Raw genomic sequence first — 20,469 nt, forward strand, 5'->3', positions numbered from 1 at the left:
TAGCTCTTACTACTTTTTAAGATTATTTCTAGATATTTTCTCTTTTTATTTGTTATTTGTGATCTTTTCTTCAAATACATCTCCTTGTGATTTTTGTTTGTATGTATGAAGGCTAATGATTTTTATATTAATTTTGTATGCACATTCAACTTATGAATTACTGTTTTTTGGTTGATTCTTTTTTTCCCTTCAGGTGAATAATCATAACTTTTTCTCCTGGGAACAGAGGTAGGCTATATATCCCAAGCTCACCACAGTTAGTCCTGGCCATGTTGCTAAGTTCTCTCCATGGGACTGTAAGCAAAAGTGATGTGTGACTTTAACACTTCACCTATGTTAATTTCAACAATTCTCAACAATTTCTCCAAACTCTGCCACCTTCTGGCTGGCTGGATGCAAACAATGATGAGGTCCTAGCAGACTGCAGAGCCAAAGATGGAAGGAGTCTGGGTCTTTTAGTCATGGTGTAGAGTAGTAGATCAAGAACATCCATCCTGGGGCCGGCCCTGTGGCCGAGTGGTTAAGTTCGCACACTCTGCTTAAGCAGCCTGGGGTTTCACCAGTTCAAATCCTGGGTGCGAGCATGGCACCACTCATCAAGCCATGCTGAAGCAGCATCCCACATGCCACAACTAGAAGGACCCACAAATAAAAATACACAACTATGTACCAGGGGGCTTTGGGGAAAAAAAAGGAAAAATAAAACCTTTAAAAAAACAACAACAACAAAAGAACATCCATCCTATTTTATTACATGAATCATAAATAAGCTTTTATTGTAATATAGCCATTATCATTTGGGTACACTTCTTATAACAGTTTAGCCTACCCTAACTACTAAACCTTGTATTTCTATTTTGTTGAGCAGTTTTGTTTCCATCAATAATAGGTGTTAGAATTACATGGAACTCCTTTACAGCATATATAATCAAATGATGTTTTCCTTTATTATACTAATATGGTAATTTTTATTGATATGCTTTCTAATATGAAACCTTACTTGCATTTCTGGAAACTTGCTCCTTCCTACTAATCGCTACTAATTATTAGTGTTTCAAATATGACAACAGCAATTAAACGCAGTCTCAAAGCACAGGTAGCAGATGGCAGGGATTATCACCGTCTAGGAGTGGTGTGGTGGGTGCAGAGAGGTGAAGCAGGGTGCAGAACAGTTAGAGAGACAGTGAGGGAAACAATTGACTCAGTAATGCTTCACTGAGCCAGTTCTGCAGCAAGCCAGGAATCGGGTAACTCTTCAGGAGACCAGGAAACAGAGCCTAGTCCCAGCAGAAGAGAATGACTGAGAAGGAAGGTTGGGGTCCCACGGTCAGAACAAGGAAGTTCCAAGGGCTGAGAAGAGGACCAAGTCTAAAGCAGCCATTTCAACGAGCACCTTATTTGAAAAAGAGGCCTGGAAGCTGGGAAACCAGCATGGTCAAAGGTTTAACAGCTGAGAAAAAATCAGGGTAGGTTCTAATATCCTTTGGGAGTCAGGGGATAATTCACTGAGGATCATCTTGTAGAGGTAAGGTGACTCTAACAACCCTAATGGGTCAAAGAACATATAAGTAAGCATCATTGACATCAAAAGAGAAGAGGATGATGAGTCACTGTCCTAGGGCAAAACAATCAGAGAAGGAAAGAAAGGATGTAATGCATGATAAAAGCTGGTCCCGTGGGGGCCACCCCGTGGCTGAGTGGTTAAGTTCATGTGCTCCACTTCAGTGGCCCAGGATTTCACCTGTTTGGATCCTGGGTGTGGACATGGCACTGCTCATCAGGCAATGCTGAGGTGGCATCCCACACGCCACAACCAGAGGCACTCACAACTACAATATACAACTATGTACTGGGGGGCTTTGGGGAGAAGTAGTTAAAAAAAAACAAACCGGAAGATTGACAACAGATGTTAGCTCAGGTGCCAATATTTAAAAAGAATTTTTTTAAAAGGCTGGTCCCTTAATGAACAATCCAAAAAAGAAAGTGAGAAAATAATTCCATCTACAAGAGCATCCAAAGGAATAAAATACCTAACAATAAAATTAAATAAGGTGAAAGACTTGTACACTGAAAACTACAAAACATTGATGAAAGAAATTAAAGACCTAAATAAATGGAAAGACATCTGTGTTCATGGATTGGAAGACTTACTATTGTTAAGGTAGCAACACTACCCAAAGGGATCTACAGATTCAGTACATTCCCTATCAAAAGTCTAACCAACTTTTTTGCAGAAATGGAAAAGCAGATTCTCAAATTAATATGGAATTGCAAGTGGTCCCCAACAGCCAAAACAATCTTAAAAAAGAAGAGCATAGTTGAAGAATTCACACCTCAGGATTTCAAAACTCACCACAAAGCCACAGAAACCAAAACACTGTGGTACTGGCATAACAAGAGACATGTAGACAAATGGAAGAGACTTCAGAGTCCAAAAATAAACCTCTATATTTCCAGCCAACTGATTTTTGACAGGGATGCCAAGACCATTTAATGGGGAAAGAATAGCTTCTTCAACAAACGGTGCTGGGACAACTACACATCCACAAGCAAAAGAATGAAATTAGACCCCTACCTCACACCATATATAAAAACTAATTCAGGGGGCAGCCCAGTGGTGCAGTGGTTAAGTTTGCACGTTCCGCTTATCGGCAGCCCAGGGTTCCCTGGTTCGGATCCTGGGTGCGGACATGGCACTGCTTGGCAAAGCCCATGCTGTGGTAGGCGCCCCACGTATAAAGTAGAGGAAGATAGGCATGGATGTTAGCTCAGGACCAGTCTTCCTCAGCAAAAAAGAGGAGGATTGGCAGTAGTTAGCTCAGGGCTAATCTTTCTCAAAAAAAAAAAACTAATTCAAAACAGATCAACAACCTAAATGTAAGACCCCCACATTATAAAACTCTTAGAAGAAAACATAGAAGTAAATCTTCATGAACTTGGATTGGCAATAGATTCTTAGATATGGACTAAAAGCATGAGCAACAGAAGAAAAAAAAAGATAAATTGAAATTCATAAAAATTGAAAACTGCATCAAAAGGCAATATCAAGACGGCGAAGACAACCTACAAAATGGAGGAAAATATCTACAAATTCTAGATCTGGTAAGGGACTAGTATGGAGACAATATGAAGAATTCTTACAACTCAACAACAAAAGACAACAATTAAAAAATGAGCAAGGTGGGGGCGGACCTGGTGGCATATTGGTTAAGTTCATGCACTCTGTTTTGGCAGCCCGGGGTTTGCTGGTTCAGACCCCAGACACGGACCCACACACCATGCATCAAGCCATGCTGTGGTGGCAGCCCACACAGAAAATAGAAGAAGACCGGCATAGATGTTAGCTCAGCGACAATCTTCCTCAAGCAAAAAAAGAAAGATCGGCAGCAAATGTTAGGTCAGGGCCAATCTCCCTCACCAAAAAAAAAAAAAAAAAAAGAGCAAGGGGGCCGACCACAGTGGCCTAGTGGTTAAGTTTGGCACACTCCACCTCAGCGGCCCAGGTTCAGTTCCTGGGCATGGACCTACACAACTTTGTCAGTGGCCATGCTGTGGTGGTGGCTTACATACAAAAAGAGGAAGACTGGCAATGGATGTTACTTCAAGGTGAACCTTACTCAGAAAAAAAAAAGCACACAGGACTTGAATAAACATTTCTCCAGAGAAGATAAATACATGAAAAGATGGTCAACATCATTAGTCATTAGGGAAATGCAAATCAAAACCACAATGAGGTATCACTTCATACTCACTAGGATAGATTTAATCAAAAAAAAAAAACCCCAGAAAACAGCAAACGTTAGCAAGGATGTGGAGAAATTGGAACTTTTGCACATTGCGGTGGGAATGCAAAATGATTCAGCCACTGTCAAAAAGAGTCAGGTGGTTCCTCAAAAAGTTAAACAGAATTACCCTATGACCCCCAATTCCACTCCCTACGTATATATCCAAAATCGAAAACATGTACTCAATTAAGTACGTGTACACACATGTTCAAAGCAGCATTATTCATAATAGTAAAAATGTGGAAACAGCCCAAATGTCTATCAACAGATGAATGGATAAACAAATTGTGGGATATACACAGAATGGAATATTATTCAGCTATAGAAAGGAATGAAGTACTGATCCATGCCACAATGTGGATGAACCTCCAAAACATGCTAAATAAAAGAAGCCAGACACAAAAAGTCTCATATTGTATGATTCCATTTATATGAAATAGCCAGAATAGATAAATCCATAGAGATAGAACACAAATTCCCAGGCTGGGGGAAGTGGGGGATGAGAAGAAACTGCTTACCTGGTAAGGGATTTTACTCCAGAGCAATGGAAATGTTTTCAAACTAGACAGAGGTGGTGGCTGCACAACATGGTACGTAAATGTACTAAATGGCACTGAACTGTTCACTTTAAAATCGTTAATTTTATGTTTTATGAATTTCACCTCAACAAATTACTATTTTTAAAAAAGAAAAGAGAAAGAGTGGCCTCTGCCCCATGAATGGGAAGGAAGTGTAATAAAATGCTTCCAGTGACTGGAAAGGATTATGAGGAAACCATCACTTAAAAGAGAAAATCAGGTTTCAGTTAAGCTGAAGAGATAAAGGACTATGAAAAGAGTCAGTGGAAACCTCACAAGAGAACTGGAGCTCCACAAGATAAAAGTGAAGGGGCTGGCAGAAAAGAGGACAGAGCAGGAGAGGGAGTGGGTGGAGGGTGGAAAGAGGCTCTGGCTGAAGGCAGACAGAACAAGAAGGGGACAGTCACGGACTGAAGAGGTAGCATTTTGTTATTAGAATGCACAGAATTTTTCTATTCTATCTAACCTAGGATGAGAAACATTTCAGTTGTTTGATTACAATAACCAGACAAATTTCTCATAGCCAATTCCAGCTCAGGAGGAATGTTGTTCTCTTGTTAGAAAATATGACATCTGTTCATATTTTTATTTTTAAACAACCCAAATTCCAAGCTGAAAAACCAAAGATACTCCCGCAAAACTCTCAACATCCATCAAGAAAAATTCATTTTTCCCTAGACAATCTTAAGTTCAAATGTAATTCAAGGCCTGTGCTCTACATGACCTGGCCTGTCTAGCTTAAGTTCAAGTAATTCAATAGTTTAAAAAATTTTCCAGGGGCCAGCCCAGTGGCACAGTGGTTAAGTTCACACATTCCACTTCGGAGGCCCAGGGTTTGCCGGTTCCAATCCCGGGCACGGATCTACGCATCGCTTATCAAGCCACACTGTGGCAGGCGTCCCACATATAAAATAGAGGGAGATGGGCACAGATGTTAGCTCAGGGACTATCTTCCTCAGCAAAAAGAGGAGGACTGGCAGCAGATGTTAGCTCAGGGCTAATCTTCCAAAAAAAAAATTTTCCAAATGATTTTTAAAGTTAACTATTGGTTTCCCAAGGCCACGACAAGGGTTGATTAGTGCCAAAGAGCAAATCATCTCCCTTTATAAAAGGAACCACCTTTACAGCATTTAACAAAATACATTCCAGGGAGTTGTTCACATGTCTGCCTTTCCCACTACCTTGCACAACTCACAAGAAGGGCTGGGGCCTTAGTGTATTTGTAGCTACTCAAATGTTAGATGCATGAATCAACTACATCAAAGATGGGTTTTTGGGAAACAAGATTTTAAAGAAAACATCAGAAATCAGTTAAGGCAGGAAAATAAAAGTGATGCCATGGAAACAGAGTTCAAGCAGAATTTATTAACAATCAATTATTTAACCACTTTCTCCAGGCATCAATTTTCTCAACTATAAAACAAAGGAGTTAAACCAGATGATGTTAATGTCTCTCCTGAGCCACAAAATTCTTTTATTCTATGATATCATCCATGGTTTCCAAATGTCGGCCAAGACTCTATTATTCTATGATATCATCCAGCTTCCAAAGGCCAGTCAAAACTTAAGTAAAAAATTTATTTAGTCAAGATAATCTTCTAGGTTCTGAGTGTGGTATAAGAGCTAGAGAAAAGCCAAAATCACTGACTACGTATGAAACCACTAAATACTTTATATTTTAATTGATGCTAAAAAAAAAAATACGGAATTCTTATTCCAAATTTTCCTAGTTTATGGAAACTAAAAAGCTGAAATAGATACAAAAAAATAATCTGTTCATCAGAATCTAATAAATCTAGCTATAGTCAAATTATACACAGAAAATGAGCTGAGACCTAATATTTCACTACATCATAAGAACAGGGAATTTACAAATGTCAGACTTTAAGAAAGGGACGTCTTTTCTTCATAATTAAAAGAGAAAAATCATATAAATATTTAATCCCCATATCTGTTTAAACAATAATCTTGTAGATTAAATAAAATTTTTCATGCAATTCTCTACCCATTCAGTATTTTCCTCCTACGTTTCTCCCGCAACCTTAAGTATCTTTACAGAACCTGGTTGAGAGCGTACACATGTACACACAGAGAGTCTAAAAAAGAATTAAAGTGAACTTTTAAGAGAAAGAAGATAACGCATGATGACAGCGGAAGACAATGTAAATATGCCCTCACCCTCCACCCACTTCCTCCGGGCTGCCTCCTGGTCTCCCACCTAAGACTGGCCTCATCCAAGGAAAGGCAAGTGGGTCCATTCTTCTGGACCCTGAGAGGTGGCTAGGAAGTCAGCTCCAAAAAGGGAATCTCTGATCCTCCCACGAAAAAGTCTGGAATGGAAGGCAATCTCCTGATCCTCCCAAGGAAAAGGCAGGCATGTGGAGTCACAGTGCATGAGCACCACTTTGCCACTTCAGGAAGAAGACATGATATGTGGTCAAAATCAATAGCTCACTTAAAAACAATCCACTGGAGCTGCTATTAATTGTCAGTGCTTTAACAGACCAGGGTACCAGATGCAAAGATCCACTTGCTAAACATTTGCCCTCCCCTATTCTCCAGAGATTACATTTCAGAACATAACTTTCACTGTAATTCTGTGATCTCTGAAAATGGAAGCCCAAAGCTATCCATCACAAACGCTGTGGTGAGGTTTGCCTCTCCAGTACCTGTGATGATGCTACCTTGGGAGAACCTTGTGGAACCAAAGGGAGAATATGGTCACTTTTGATTTCAAATGGATGACTCAAACGATGCACTTGTCACCTTCCCCATCTGAAAATACTATAGCAGAAGGATAAGAAACTATAAAGAGAGCTGGACAATAAAATACAGGGTCAGGGAATAAGATTTCATGTCCAATTAATATATATATCACCTTAAAAGAAAATCCGTAAGAGAATTACCCCAAAGATGTGATTTGTATCACAAATGCAGAAATGTTAAAGGTGCTTCCAAAATCCTATCCAAAGATAATAAGCAACAAAAATATAACCCATAATCTCCAGCACTATAATGTAAAATATGAAGCAGGCCCTGCCACAGTGCCAGAATGTTCAAGTATCTGTTAAAAAGACAAAGACAGCTAGAGCATGCAGGACAAAGTACCAGAGAGGAGAGAGCTGCACAAGAGAACTTCCAAGATCTGCAGAGGGCTGTCCTCCAGCATTCAGCTGAACACCGATCAGAGCATGCATGAGGAAGGTACACAGGACAGAGAAAGGATAAAGGGTAACGGTGCCCAGCACTTACATAGGATCTGTAATGCCACATTTTCTCACCAGCCAGACTGGAAAACCTCGTAACTCACAGGTCACGGGAGAAGTGCACAGAAGGGTCTTCATCAGTGGCGGGGAATAATTAGCCCTACGATAAGCACTGCTCCTGTCCTATGTAACAGCAAGACCTGAAAGGATCAAACTGTTTCCAAGTAACTTAACTGAGTCCTAAAACAAAACTCAAGAATATTTAGAGGGATACAAAAATATCCAGCACTTGCAGGGTAAATTCACAATGCCTGCTATCCAGTCAAAAACTACCAGGCATGCAAAAAATCAAAAGAGAGAGAGAGAGAGAGACAGAGTAATCAACTGAAACCAACCCAGAACTGGCAGAGATGTTAGAATTAGCAGACAGGACACTGAAACTATTATAACTGTACTCCACATGGTCAAAGTTACGAGACATAGAAGATATAAAAAGATATACGAGACCCAAAGATATAAAAAGACCCAAATCAAATTTCTAGAGATGAAAACTACAATGTCTGAGATGGAAAAAATACACTGAACAGGATTAACGGCAGGTTAGACATTTGAGAAGAAAAGAAATAGATTAGAAATTCTATTTCCCAGCTTTTAATTATTAGAAAAGGCTTTCGCGAGGATCTCTCTTGAATATTTCACATCCTTCACTGCAGTGGGGACCAACAGTCTGCTGAGAGACTGGTATGTTCCAAGCTAGGAGGTGACCTTTGTGCAGTGGGGCAAAGAGAAAGTGTCATGGGTACGGTGATACAGATTTGCTGTACAGGGTGTAGAGCTATGGAAGCCAAGAAGGAGCACACTTCACCCAGAGACGGGCACACAAGGGACAGAGACTTGGGAAAATAAGGCAACTTCAAAGAAAATAAACTATTAAAAACTAATTTATTTAAACTTCCATTCATAAGTGTAAGTTCAGTCCAATTCCCCTTGTGACTAACAGCTTAGCAGGCAATTGGAAATGATCAAGAGAATGACGACCACAGTAAGGCACAAGATAGTGAATCCAAAGAAAAAAGTATGATTCATTCATTTATTCATTCACTGAACTTCTACTGAACACGTACTACACGCCAGGTCCTGTTTTAGGAGCGGCTACAGAGTGAAACAATATACAAGGTCTCTACCCAAACACAATTTACCTTCCTATAGGGGGAGACAGAAACAACAAGAGTATCAGGTGATTAAAACAAAACACAGTGAAAGAATAGAGTGGCACTGGAGGTCAATCCTAGGAAAGCAAGGCTCTCCAAGGAAGCAGCACTTTAAGCTGAGATCTAGAAGGCTCCAGCTATGTGAAGATCTGGGAAAAGCACATGAGGCAGAACAACCATCTACCCCAGACCCTAGGGTGAGAAAGAGCTTGGCACCAGAGTAACTAAACATATGGTGTGGTGGGGAGCAGGGATAAGAGAAGAAACGGGGGCAGGGGAGGCAAACAAGAATCTCTATAAAAACGTTCATTTATAAATCAGGAACATCTGAACAGCCTAGATACTTGATATTTCTGAATGATTGTTAATTTCTTAGTTGTAATAATAGTTGCTATAGATTTTTAAAGGGTCTCTAGAAATACATACCAAATCATTTTTTATAAAATTATACATCTGGGTTTGCTTCAAAATAATCTAAGCATTATGCAGGGAGTGAGGACGAGGAGTGCACTGGGGAGTGGAGTGGTACAGATGAAACAAAACTGGCAGTGAGTTGATAATTGTTGAAGCTGGATAATGGGTACAGAAGAGTTCATTACACTATTCTGTCTACTTCTGAATGTCTGAAATTTTCCATAATAAATACACTTTAAAAGGAAACATTTAAAATACAAGGAAGAGGAGGGTATTTATAAATATAAATGCCCCCTTCACAAGGAGTTTTTCAGGGCGATAAAACTTTTCGGCATGATACTATGATGGATACTATGCATTTGTCAAAACTCAGAACTACAACAGGGTGAACCTTAATGCATGCAAATTTTTAGAAATTCATGTAGGAAGTCAGGGACTCCCAGGACAAAATACAGAATGTAACAGATACCTCCTTCCAGAACCAACTTTTGCGGGACCTGGTGTACCCATAAACTTTTATCAGGGGTCCCTAAAGACCCTCAAAATCTAAGAACCCCCAGCACAGTATGCAAAACTTAATATGTGTGGGCATCCGTGCCTTCGTCTAGGGGAAGGCACTAAGGCTTTCACAAAGGAAGGTTGAGAACCACTGACCTTTCTTTTGCCAGCAAATTCCTGACTGAAAACTGAACTGCTATTGCTCTTAAACCTAATGATAATATCTCACTGCCATCACGTGGCTTCCCTGAAAGGACATTAGTACACAGTCATTACCACAAGCAAATAAATACCACCAGTGAATTTTACAACTCTGAAAGAAAGTTGTGATAGGTACCGAAAAAAGGAAAAGTGACAAATTATGTTTAAGTTTCCTTTACGATATCTTTTTACAACACTGCATTTCATTTAATCTGAAGTACATCATTTTCTGTGCCACTAAGAAAGAAAAAAAGCTGTCAGTTAACTGATGACTTGCTATTGATTGTAAAATGGTTCCAAGTTCAGAGACGTTCAAATGTGGAAAAACTGTACACCTTATAATCAATGAAACATGGCATTCAAAAGGCTCATTAGGGGCCAACCCGGTGGCACAGAGGTTAAGTTTGCACGTTCCGCTTCTCAGCGGCCCAGGGTTTGCCAGTTCAGATCCCGGGTGTGGACATGACACCGCTTGGCAAAAGCCATGCTGTAGTAGGCGTCCCATGTATAAAGTAGAGGAAGATGGGCATGAAGGTTAGCTCAGGGCCAGTCTTCCTCAGCAAAAAGAGAAGGATTGGCAGTAGTTAGCTCAGGGCTAATCTTCCTCAAAAAAAAAAAAAAAAGGCTCACTAGCTGGACCCCATCTCAGATCCCCTAAACAAATTGCTCAGGGTAGGTCTAGGAATCTGTGTGTTGTTTAAACCACTCAGATGATTCTGGTTAGATAAAGACTAAGGAAATAGTGAGTCTCCAGGGACAGCACAGTAGAGAGCAGGCACCTTGAAGTCACATAACCCCAGACATCTCTGTGACCTCCAGCAAATTCTGTAATTTCTCAGAGCCTCAGCTTTATCTATTAAAAAAATGTCAATGCCACCTATTTCCTATGGTTGATAAAACAAAAAAGAACACATGAAATACTTGGCACATAGCAAGGGGTATACTAAAATACACACATTTATATAAGAACAGATTTATTTATGAATAAGAATGGGACCTATGAAATTACTTTTCAGAAATATTCTACCGTTCAGCACTGTCACTTGCTGGGCACAGTTAAAGTAACTATTCATTACATGTTTATTATGTAACTCAGCAATACACATGCATCTATTTTGGCATACCACATTTTAATAGATCCTGCACAAATGAAAGTTGTTTAATAACGTTTTGATTAGAAAATATTGTACTTGATTTACATCAAGAAGGATAACACAAAACAGCATACTTTTAAGTGTGATATAATTTCAGAGTAGCTAATGGCTCTGTTTCATGTCCAAGTTTTTGTTTTGTTTTAGTACATATAGCTGGCAAGTTTTTTCAGAACACTAGCATAACCGCATTAAAACCCCAGAAGTAATACTGTGGAACGTCTCAATTCAGGCTGCTCAAAAAAAAAACACCCACATGTTTCATTTGTTTCTAAAGTGACCCTTAAAATCCAAACAATATTTTAGGCAGCACCTTCAGAACTGACTAAACTCAGGATGTGACTCACAGGGGACAGGTTTAGCCATAATTGGATAGAGTTCTCCCACATGCGTAGCATAAAGAAGGAAAAAAACCCTCAAAACCCACAATTGCACAATGTCTTGGCCTTACTCTCCCAATGAAGAACACATGGATTTAAATTCATGCTGTGTCAATGCCACCAGCGCCACCCAAATGCCCAGGGTTAAGAGGTTGCTGCAGGGTGCTAACCCACCTCCACCAGCACCCCACCTCCTCAGGGTCTGGGCAGTGGCAGGTTATGCCAGACATATCAGCAAGAGGACACCCTCCCAGCCCTCCCTACCAAGCACCTGGCCTGAGGTTTAAGAGGAAAGAGAGGTGCTGGGAGGAGAGAAACATGGCTCATCTCATTTTTCTTTCCCTCAACCACTTCCCAAAGGAAAGAGTCCCTCGATTTTGCTACCCAAATCTGAAACCTTGATTCCTCTGTGACTCCTCCGTTTTCTTTAGCCCTCGGGGCTCCTCCACTAGGTCTTCTCCAAACTCCCCATAAATTCCTCACAAATCCATCCCACCCCTTCAGCTATCCTAGTTGATCCGTCTTATCACCACAGGCTGACTCTGCCCCATTTCTCAGTTCCAGCTTTTCAGTCTCCAAGCTGCCCTTTTCACTGGGGCCACAGTGATCTATAACCTCGTCCCAACTGCATTCTCCTTTCCTAAATTTCCTAAATTCCTCAACAGCTCTTTGTTATCAAAAGATAAAATCCAAATTTCTAATCCAATTTCAACCAACCTACCAGCTCTATATTCTACCACACCCTGGCTTTGCCAATTTTTATCATCTTAGCCGCATTAGATTTTTCCGGTTCCTTGATTTCACACATCTGCTTCCATACCTCTATGGCTCTGTTCATGTTATTTTGTCTGCCTGGCACAAACTACTCCTCTTTTTTGCCTATCAAACTCATCCTTCAAGATGAGGCTGAACTGCCTCCTTTCCTGGAACACCTTCCCTAAACTCTAAGCCTCTCTCCCCCGCCCCCTTTTAGAGTCAAAACTAATTATTCCTAGAATAATCTACTTATATCTATCAGCAATATAATTCTTATCTCAGTGTTACAGTCACAGACATAACAGTCTCTCTTACGAAATTCTGAGTTCCTCAAGAAAAGAAATTTAATAATTTTGAATCGCCATTTTCTACCCCAATATATGGTACTTGGTGGGGCTTCAAAAATTGTTACTGGACTGATTTGGGGAGCAATTATCTCAACTAGTGTTGACCTGATTTTAAATAAGAAGTGAACAATGCTTAACTCTTCCAGAGGGTATTTATTTTAACAGAGAAGCAAGCTATCCAGACTGAATTCCTAATTGGTGGGAGGCAGAGTCTATTCTCAGGAGACCCCTGATCCCTACAGATTCCCCATCACCATCGCCACTCAGCCATGACCAGGTAATACCACACTGCCTCACCACCAGCATTTTATCCCCAAACCCCTAGCCTGCCCCAGTGACATACCACTTTCACAAGCTCTGGACTTCCAGAAAATTTAGTACTTAACAGAATTATCAGTCAAATAGAGAACATGGGAGGATGCACATAATAATCAAGACCACAAACAAGCTCATGTAGCTGCAGGCTTGCAGATTCTACTCCATGAGTATTTTGGTCAATCACAGCTCCTCCTGAGCTGACAAAGAGGCAGTATGGAATCCAGACTCAGGCAGGACTGAGTCAAGACCCGGCCCTCTACTCACTGCCCAAAGGGCCCTGAGTCAGAGCCGTTATCAGTAAACTGGGGAAATGGATGCCTACAATGCATCTCGTTAAGAAGAGTAAACGAGAGCAACTAGGAAGGGGCCTGGGGACACAGGGATGCCACATAGCTCCTAAGGCTTTTGGAGTCTCTGAATGAATGGACTTCCGTCAGGACTGCATGCCCTACTACCAAGGAACTAAGTTACATACCTCCTCCAAGTCTGCTTCTTCCTCTATAAGATGGAAATAACAGTGCATACCTAACACAGGGATTACCTTTGTACCTGACACAGCAAGACTACCACATGGCAGCAGCACTCTAAAAAGTGTCAACTACTACTACCACACCACTACTATCCTTCTTAATACTGTTATTACAAAAAACTGCTACACCTCACATGCTCCTCAACAGTCAAAGCCCAATCCTAACTGCCATTTACAGTGGAATGACCACCAGCCTTTATCCCCACATCCTCCCCCAACTCCTCTAAAATGGTACTAATGAAACCACAAAGACAAACAGGAAGGGAAAGAAGACAATAACACACCATACACTTCAACAAACTTCTGCAAGATGGGAAACAGTTGAAGGAGTGGTCACTGTCCCTCAGGACCCCTGAAGGGTTCAGCCCTGGAGGTCCTAAGGGCCACCAAATGCCAGCCTGAGGCTCAGGCCTGACAAAGAGGGAGCTTCTCAACAGGGTTTTCAAACAGTTGGGCTCCCAGGTCCAGCACGAAACGCCAAGTTTTTTCCGAAGAAACTGAAGCACAGAGGCAGGACAACCATAAACAAGAGAAGTCAAAGTCTACAGCCTGAACAGTGGCACCCTCCGTGCCTCCTCAACCAAATAACCCAAACCCAAACCCAAGCAGCAGGGTATCACCAAACACACCAGAGGCAGGAGACTGGAGGTGTCTTCTCTGCAGACACTGACTAGACCCAAAGAAGATGTGAAGGTGCTGATCCGTGGGGCAGACTGCCAAAGGAAAGTCCACCTGCACTCCAAGGGAGGTCACCAGACCCCAGCACACACACACATGCTCTCTCTCCCTTAATCAACTTTTCAGCATCTCACACTTAAACAGCCAAGGATCACCAGATATTTGCAATCTAAACAAACATAAAAAGAACCCTGAAATGAGTAGGCACGATGGAGGAAGGAGAAGAAATATTAAAAACATATTAAACATACAAAAAAATTAAAAACAACGTACACAACTCAAAGATAAATGAAGACAGTATATCCATAAGACAAGAATAAAATGGAAATAGAAAACGAAATGAAATGGAAATGGAAACAGAACAAAAAGAGCTTCTAAATTTTAAAAACATCATCATTAAAATTTTAAAAATAAAAGCTTGGAAGACAAAATTGAGAAATTCTCCCTCTCTTCCCATCTCCAAATACAATAAATACGAGGCAACATAAGTTAAGGAAATCTACAGATCAATTCCAGGAGATTCCATAACCAAACCAATAGACATCTCATAAGGAAAAAGCAAAAAATGAAGGGTAGGAAATTATCAAAGAAGTAACAGACATTTTTAAAAACGGAAGGACATGAGTCATTACATTGAAAGGTCACGCTAAGTCAAGATGGATGATGGATGGACAGAAGGAAGAACTCACACAAAGGCTTATAAAACTTCAGAATGCCAGAGAAAATGACCCTGAGCTTCCTAAAAAGAAAAAAAGGAACCAGAATGGCTTTGGATTTTTCATCAGAAACACCTGAAGCCAGAAAACAGTGTGAAAATGCCATCAAAATTGTGAAAAAAAATTTTTATCTTCAACCTAATATTCTAAATTCAGTCAAATCATCTATAAAACATGAGGATAGAAGAGACACCTTCAGATACGCAAGGCCTCAAATAATTCACCTCCCATGCACCCTTCTTAGGAAGGTACTGGGGAGACATTGTAGCAAAATGAAGCAAACCAAGAAAAAGAGAGACAGGAGATCCAGGCAACAGGCTCCAGGACAGGAGAGAAGGGAACAGAAGTGCCAGGAAAAACAATCCTACTGTCCAGATTGGAACAAGAGGATGGGAGGCTCCAAAGCATGAAGTCTCTAAGTGGAACCGATAGATGATTTGATGTGTTACCTCGAAAATAAAATATCAAAAGGCATTTAACATATTTCTTGAAGTATCTCAGGGAATGTAGTGCATCGCTGTTAGTGCTCTCAAGCCAATTCTGACTCCTAGCAACTGTATACAGCAGAGCCAAACCCTGCCCCGTCTTTTTGCGCCATCCTCTCACCTTCAGCACTCTGTCAGACAATGCTCCACTGCTATTCACAGGGGTTCCATGGCCAATTTTTTCAGAAGTGGGTAGCCAGGTCCTTCTTCCTAGTCCATCTTAGTCTGGAAGCTCCACTGAAACCTGTGCACCATGAACGACCCTGCTCGTAGCTGAAATACTGGTGGCACAGCTTCAACATCGCAGCAACATGGAGCAAGAAGGGTGGTGTGGTTCCCTGACCAGGAAAGGAACCCGGCTGCAGCAGCGACAGCACTGAATCTTAACAACTAGACCACGGGAGCTGGCTTGAATGTAGCCATAGATGCATACAAAACTAATCAAAAAGTTTAAAAGGCAATTATTTGCCCCCAATAACAAAAACGTACAGGAAAAGAAAACATAATCAAGAGTCACTATTTAACTCAGAAGTGAGCAATAAATATATACACAATAATGTAAATACTGATTGCTGGTTTTACAAGAAATTGTTACGTAACTATACTGGGGAATTTGGGGGAGAGAAGAGGGCAAGTGCTCAGTTATGATAGTAGGAGGTCAAATGCTTACTCTACAATGATTTAGAAATATGAAAGCAAAAAACAGGAAAAAAATAAACAGAACTACTTTGAGATAGTAGCTTCCACTGGAAAGTAGGTCCTGGAGGATAAAAAGACCAAAGGCAGGAGACTGCTGTTTTTCATGTTAAACCTTTTAGCACTATTTGGTTTTTCCAAATTATGTGCATGTATTAACTGGATGGAAACAACTTATTTTCTCATTAAGGGCAATTAGTTCAATTTATAAAGTCACTATCAACTTCACTTATAAGTTTCTTATTTGGAATTCCAAATTCATTGTCTAAGAAACACTATAAAATGATGGTTAGTTTCCCAAGTCAGTTTTTAGAAGGCATTCAACCCATAATGATACAAAAATATGGTACAAAGTATTATTTCAAGTAGTCTTAGACACCATAAGAGTTTTTGTGGGAAACTGCAGTCTGAGAACTCAAGATGCCTGGTGTACATCTCAGCCCTACCCACTTGCTCCTCCCCACCCAGGGGCTGCCAAGGAATATTTTAAAGGTAGAACACAGGAGGGAGATGGGAAGGGATGGAAGGAAAGGACCTGGATCTGGCAGGACGGAGAATCAAGAGACCCACTGTAACAGGTCAACTCTAGCTGCATTAGAGAAAATACTGCTGGAGGTCCCTCTGGCCCCAGAGGTGGACAAGGTTGATCAGTGAGGCAATACGCCCTCGCCTCCTCCAAAGAGCCCACTTCTGGGCATAAACTGTATGCTCATCAATCAGGTCACAAATACATCACTTCAGTATTAATTAGCAATGATTGCTTTTTCATCATGCCATAATCAAACTTCTACATAAACAATATCTTCATTTCATTCAATAAAACTTTGTGGCCTATGTCAACACTATTTGATTTTTTTTAAATGATTATAAATTGTGTGACCTTGAGCAAGTTACCTAAAGCTTTACTTTCCTCATCTCTAAAATGGGAATAATGATATCTAACTCACAGGATGACAAGAAAATTAGAGGAAATGATATACATAAAACACGTAGGGGCAAGTATACAGCAGGCACTCAATCGATGTCAGCCTCTTGTCCCTGTCCCCTAATCCCACCCAGGCTGGTTTCTTACATGTAAACAAAGTCACAAATTATATACACAATTTTAACCAACAAAAACCATGCAGAACACATTAATATTTTTAAAAAATTAATGTGATATGAGTTGATTTATAAGCATTCATTATTTTTCCTACACCTTTGTCTTATGTTCCAAGTAGTACCCAATTTGCAGTTTTAATTAACTAAATGCAGCTAATTCGGCTAGACTAAAAAGAGGATTAAGAATGGCAGGACATTACAAAAACAGAGCATTCTTCTTTGGTTAAAGACTACAAACCCATATATGTATGTAACAACGTCTAAACAGTCTGGTAAAAGCAATTCCACTTCAACATTGAGTCGAACTCAACACACTTTAAGAAAGTCTTATAACTTAAAAGAATAAAATAAAACTGACAGACAATAGATGCTTTAGAGAATAGTTTTTTTCCTTTAAACACTCAGATGCACGACAAACCTGAGCTGAAATAAAGGGACTGCCTTTATTTCACTTTATATTTATATTTAATACACAAAAGAAAGTCAACGTTTAAGTATCTGCAACTACCAGAGACTTCCCATTTGGGGCCGTTTCCATCAGATCTTCCTCTAACGGGTCATTTCCAGAATCTACAAAGTCCCAACAGGAGAACACCATTAGTTTTCAAATTAATTCCCTAAACGACAAAGCTAGCTCAGTAGAACACAATCACCAACTGATCCAAAGCCAAGTTCTCCTTCCTCTACAAGGTAGGGAATCAGGCCATACTCCAACACACACAGCCAAGACAAGAACCAAAAAGGTACTAAGGAAGCTAAAAAGTCTGCTACCTGGAGACTCATTATTTTAGAACATGCTTAGTGGTAGCAAGATTTGGAGACCGCCACAACATGTAGGGCCCCTATAACCCTCCCCTCCCCCCCCCTCATTTTTTAGAAAAGTATGATAACCAGAAAGGATGAGCACAGTAGTGTGGCCTCTACTGCGGCATCAAAACCACAGCCAAGCGTTTGCAAGTCTAGTCTAAATAAAACGTGAATTTCAAGATATCCAAAATCCAGGGCCCTGGAGTGACGCGCACAGGGTCACAGAAACTTGGAGCGGCAAGGAAGAAAAGCTGTAGGGGCGCTTGACTCGAGGGAATAGGGCGAAGGGCCGAAGAGGCTGGACTGGGGTGGATCCGGGTCTTTGGCGGCGGCCGAGGGGTCCCCGGGTCCTTTCGCCGCGGGGCAGCGAGAGCGCAGCGGGGAGGCCGGAAGGCTGACCCGGGCAGGGACCACACCTCCCAGCCAGCACGGCAGGCAGAGGCCGGGCCCGGGGTGCCCCGGGGCGCGGGACGGGATGGGGAGCCCCGGGGACAGGAGGGGACCCGCCCGCGGTCCACGGCGCGCGGACTGGGCCGCCGGCGGCCGGAAGCAGCCGAGGCCCGCCCGGCCCGCCCGGGCGCAGGCGGCCCCACTCACCGATGAGCCGGCGCACCTCGTCCTCGCTCAGGTAGAGGCTAACGCTGGGCCCCGCGGCCGAGGGCGGCAGCGCCGGGGGCCGCGGGGCCGGGGCGGCGGCGGAGCCGGGCGCGGGCAGCAGCGGCAGCAGCGCGAGCAGGAGCAGCAGCGGCGGCGGCGGGGCCCTCAGGCCGCGGGCCCTCGGGAGGCGGCCCTGGCCCGGCGGCCCCGGCCGCGCCGTCCCGCGCATGGCCACCGCCGCCGCCGAGGAGGAGCGTGGGCCGCCCGCCGCGCCGCCGCCGCCCCCCCCCGGCCCCGAGCCCCTCACAGCCCCGAGCCGGGGGCGGCCGCCCAGTTCATCGCGCCGCCGGCCCGTGGCAGCCGGCCGCCACTTCAGACCGCCGGAGCGCGCCGCCGCCGCCGCCTCCTCGGCGGCATCGTCCACTGCAGGGGGGCTGACCGCGGGGGCGCGCCCGTGCACGCCGCCGCAGCCCCGAGAGCGCGCACGCACGCCCGGGCCGCGCCCCCGGCCCCCTCCCCACCTCCCGCCGCGGTGCGGGCCTGGCCTGGAGGGGAGCGCCTCGGTCTTAAAGTGCCTCTGCCGGCAAAGGGCTCTCTGGTCACCCTGTAAGGGAGCCCATCCCTGCTGCACGTTGTCACCGGCCTCTTGTTTGCTTGTCCATTGTCTGCAACACCCCCCGCCCCCCGGACGGAGAGACCAGGCAGGCCCGGGCCGGCCTGCAGCCGAGCGGGCCCCCCAAATCCTGGGAAATGCCTGGATGCGGGCGCTCCGGTTGCAAAGGAGAAACCTGCTTTTTGTGTAGTGAGAAAATGGAGAAAAAGAGAGATCACCTTTTATCCCACCATCGGAGATCAACGTTAACATTTCTGTTTGCTCTCATGAATATATCCTGTATACATTTATTCTGCAAGAAGATATTGCTCAGCGAACTTTAGTAACCTTATTCTCACACGTTACAAATGTTTATTTTTTATTATCTTTCTGCGTCCCTATAATCAACCCGCATTTGCGGGTGTTAACCTGTGGTCCGTGCCAGGCTGTGACAGGCCCCCATAATAGGAAATTGTGTGTCTGTGTCTCAGTGTGTGCTAGTGTCTCTGTCCTTCGGTGTCTCTCAGTGCGTGCTGTGTGTATTCTTGAGCACACACAGAGAAGTGGTATGTACGTCTCATCATCTGTTCTAGGCAGTCCCTGTCTCCCCCAGAAATTAACAATCACGGATACATGTCGTTTCTAAAGGCAGCTGAGCGAGCCCGTGCACAGGGCCTCGTGATGTGTTTATATGAACCACCCAACATCGCGGTCAAACCTGCTCCAGGTGCCCCTTCTCTCTGTGAGGTTTCCAGGTGTCCCTGCTCGGCTAGGGTCCCCTAGACCTTGTGGGCAGGTCCCCGCCCTGACCTCCTGCCTCCTGCCAGCCCGCGCCTGGGAGCAGCTGCAATGAGGCCTGGGGGGCGGCTATTTTTATCCTCTGGGGAGAGTGAGGGAAGAGGGAGGCGGACGAGGCCGGAAGTCCTGAACTTGATTTTCTTCTCCAGTGAGAGGGATGGGTTCCATACAGAGATAAGCTGGCCTCGATTTTTTTCAAGCTTCAGCCCCGCCCGCACAAGAAGGCTGTGCCCATCATCCTACGGGAGGAGCTGCGCAGGGGTGAGGGCTGAGGAAAAGTGCTCCACTAAAGAATGACAAAAAGGACAGCAAAAATGCTTCTGTTGGGGTAGCCCCTACTACTTGTTAGGGAGGCAGGGCTCGGTCAAGACGGGCTCGGGGCTGGGAGTGTGCTGAGTGAACAGGGTTCTGAATTCAGACAGGAGGCATTTTTTGAAGGATAGCATATTGCCTGCAGTTTTGACAATGGCTCCCAGTCCCCAAGTAAGGAAGCGCCTGTCTCCTAGGGGACCTCTTCTTGTCAGTGACTTCTTGAGGGACTCTGTGCTGTAAACAGGACACAGAGCTGTCAGTCAGGCCTGGCTGGGTTCTGGTACTTGTTAATTGTGCGACCTCGGGAAAATTA

At 43.2% G+C, this 20,469-nt stretch overlaps 1 protein-coding gene across 2 annotated transcripts in view; it reads right to left on the reverse strand.

Moving 5' to 3' along the window:
• RYK (receptor like tyrosine kinase) overlaps positions 1–18,876 on the reverse strand; it is a 94,688-nt gene extending 75,812 nt beyond the window's left edge. The window contains exon 1 of one of the 2 annotated variants that reach the window (XM_044754426.2): positions 18,455–18,876. In XM_044754426.2, the coding sequence (XP_044610361.2) occupies positions 18,455–18,683 (229 nt within the window). In that variant the 5' untranslated portion in view covers positions 18,684–18,876. The remainder of the gene's footprint in view (positions 1–18,454) is intronic. The other variant, XM_070493315.1, reaches the window with a different exon arrangement.
• Positions 18,877–20,469: the final 1,593 nt, after the last annotated feature.

Source organism: Equus asinus, chromosome 21, assembly GCF_041296235.1.
Source record: "Equus asinus isolate D_3611 breed Donkey chromosome 21, EquAss-T2T_v2, whole genome shotgun sequence".
Classification (NCBI taxonomy): domain Eukaryota; kingdom Metazoa; phylum Chordata; class Mammalia; order Perissodactyla; family Equidae; genus Equus; species Equus asinus.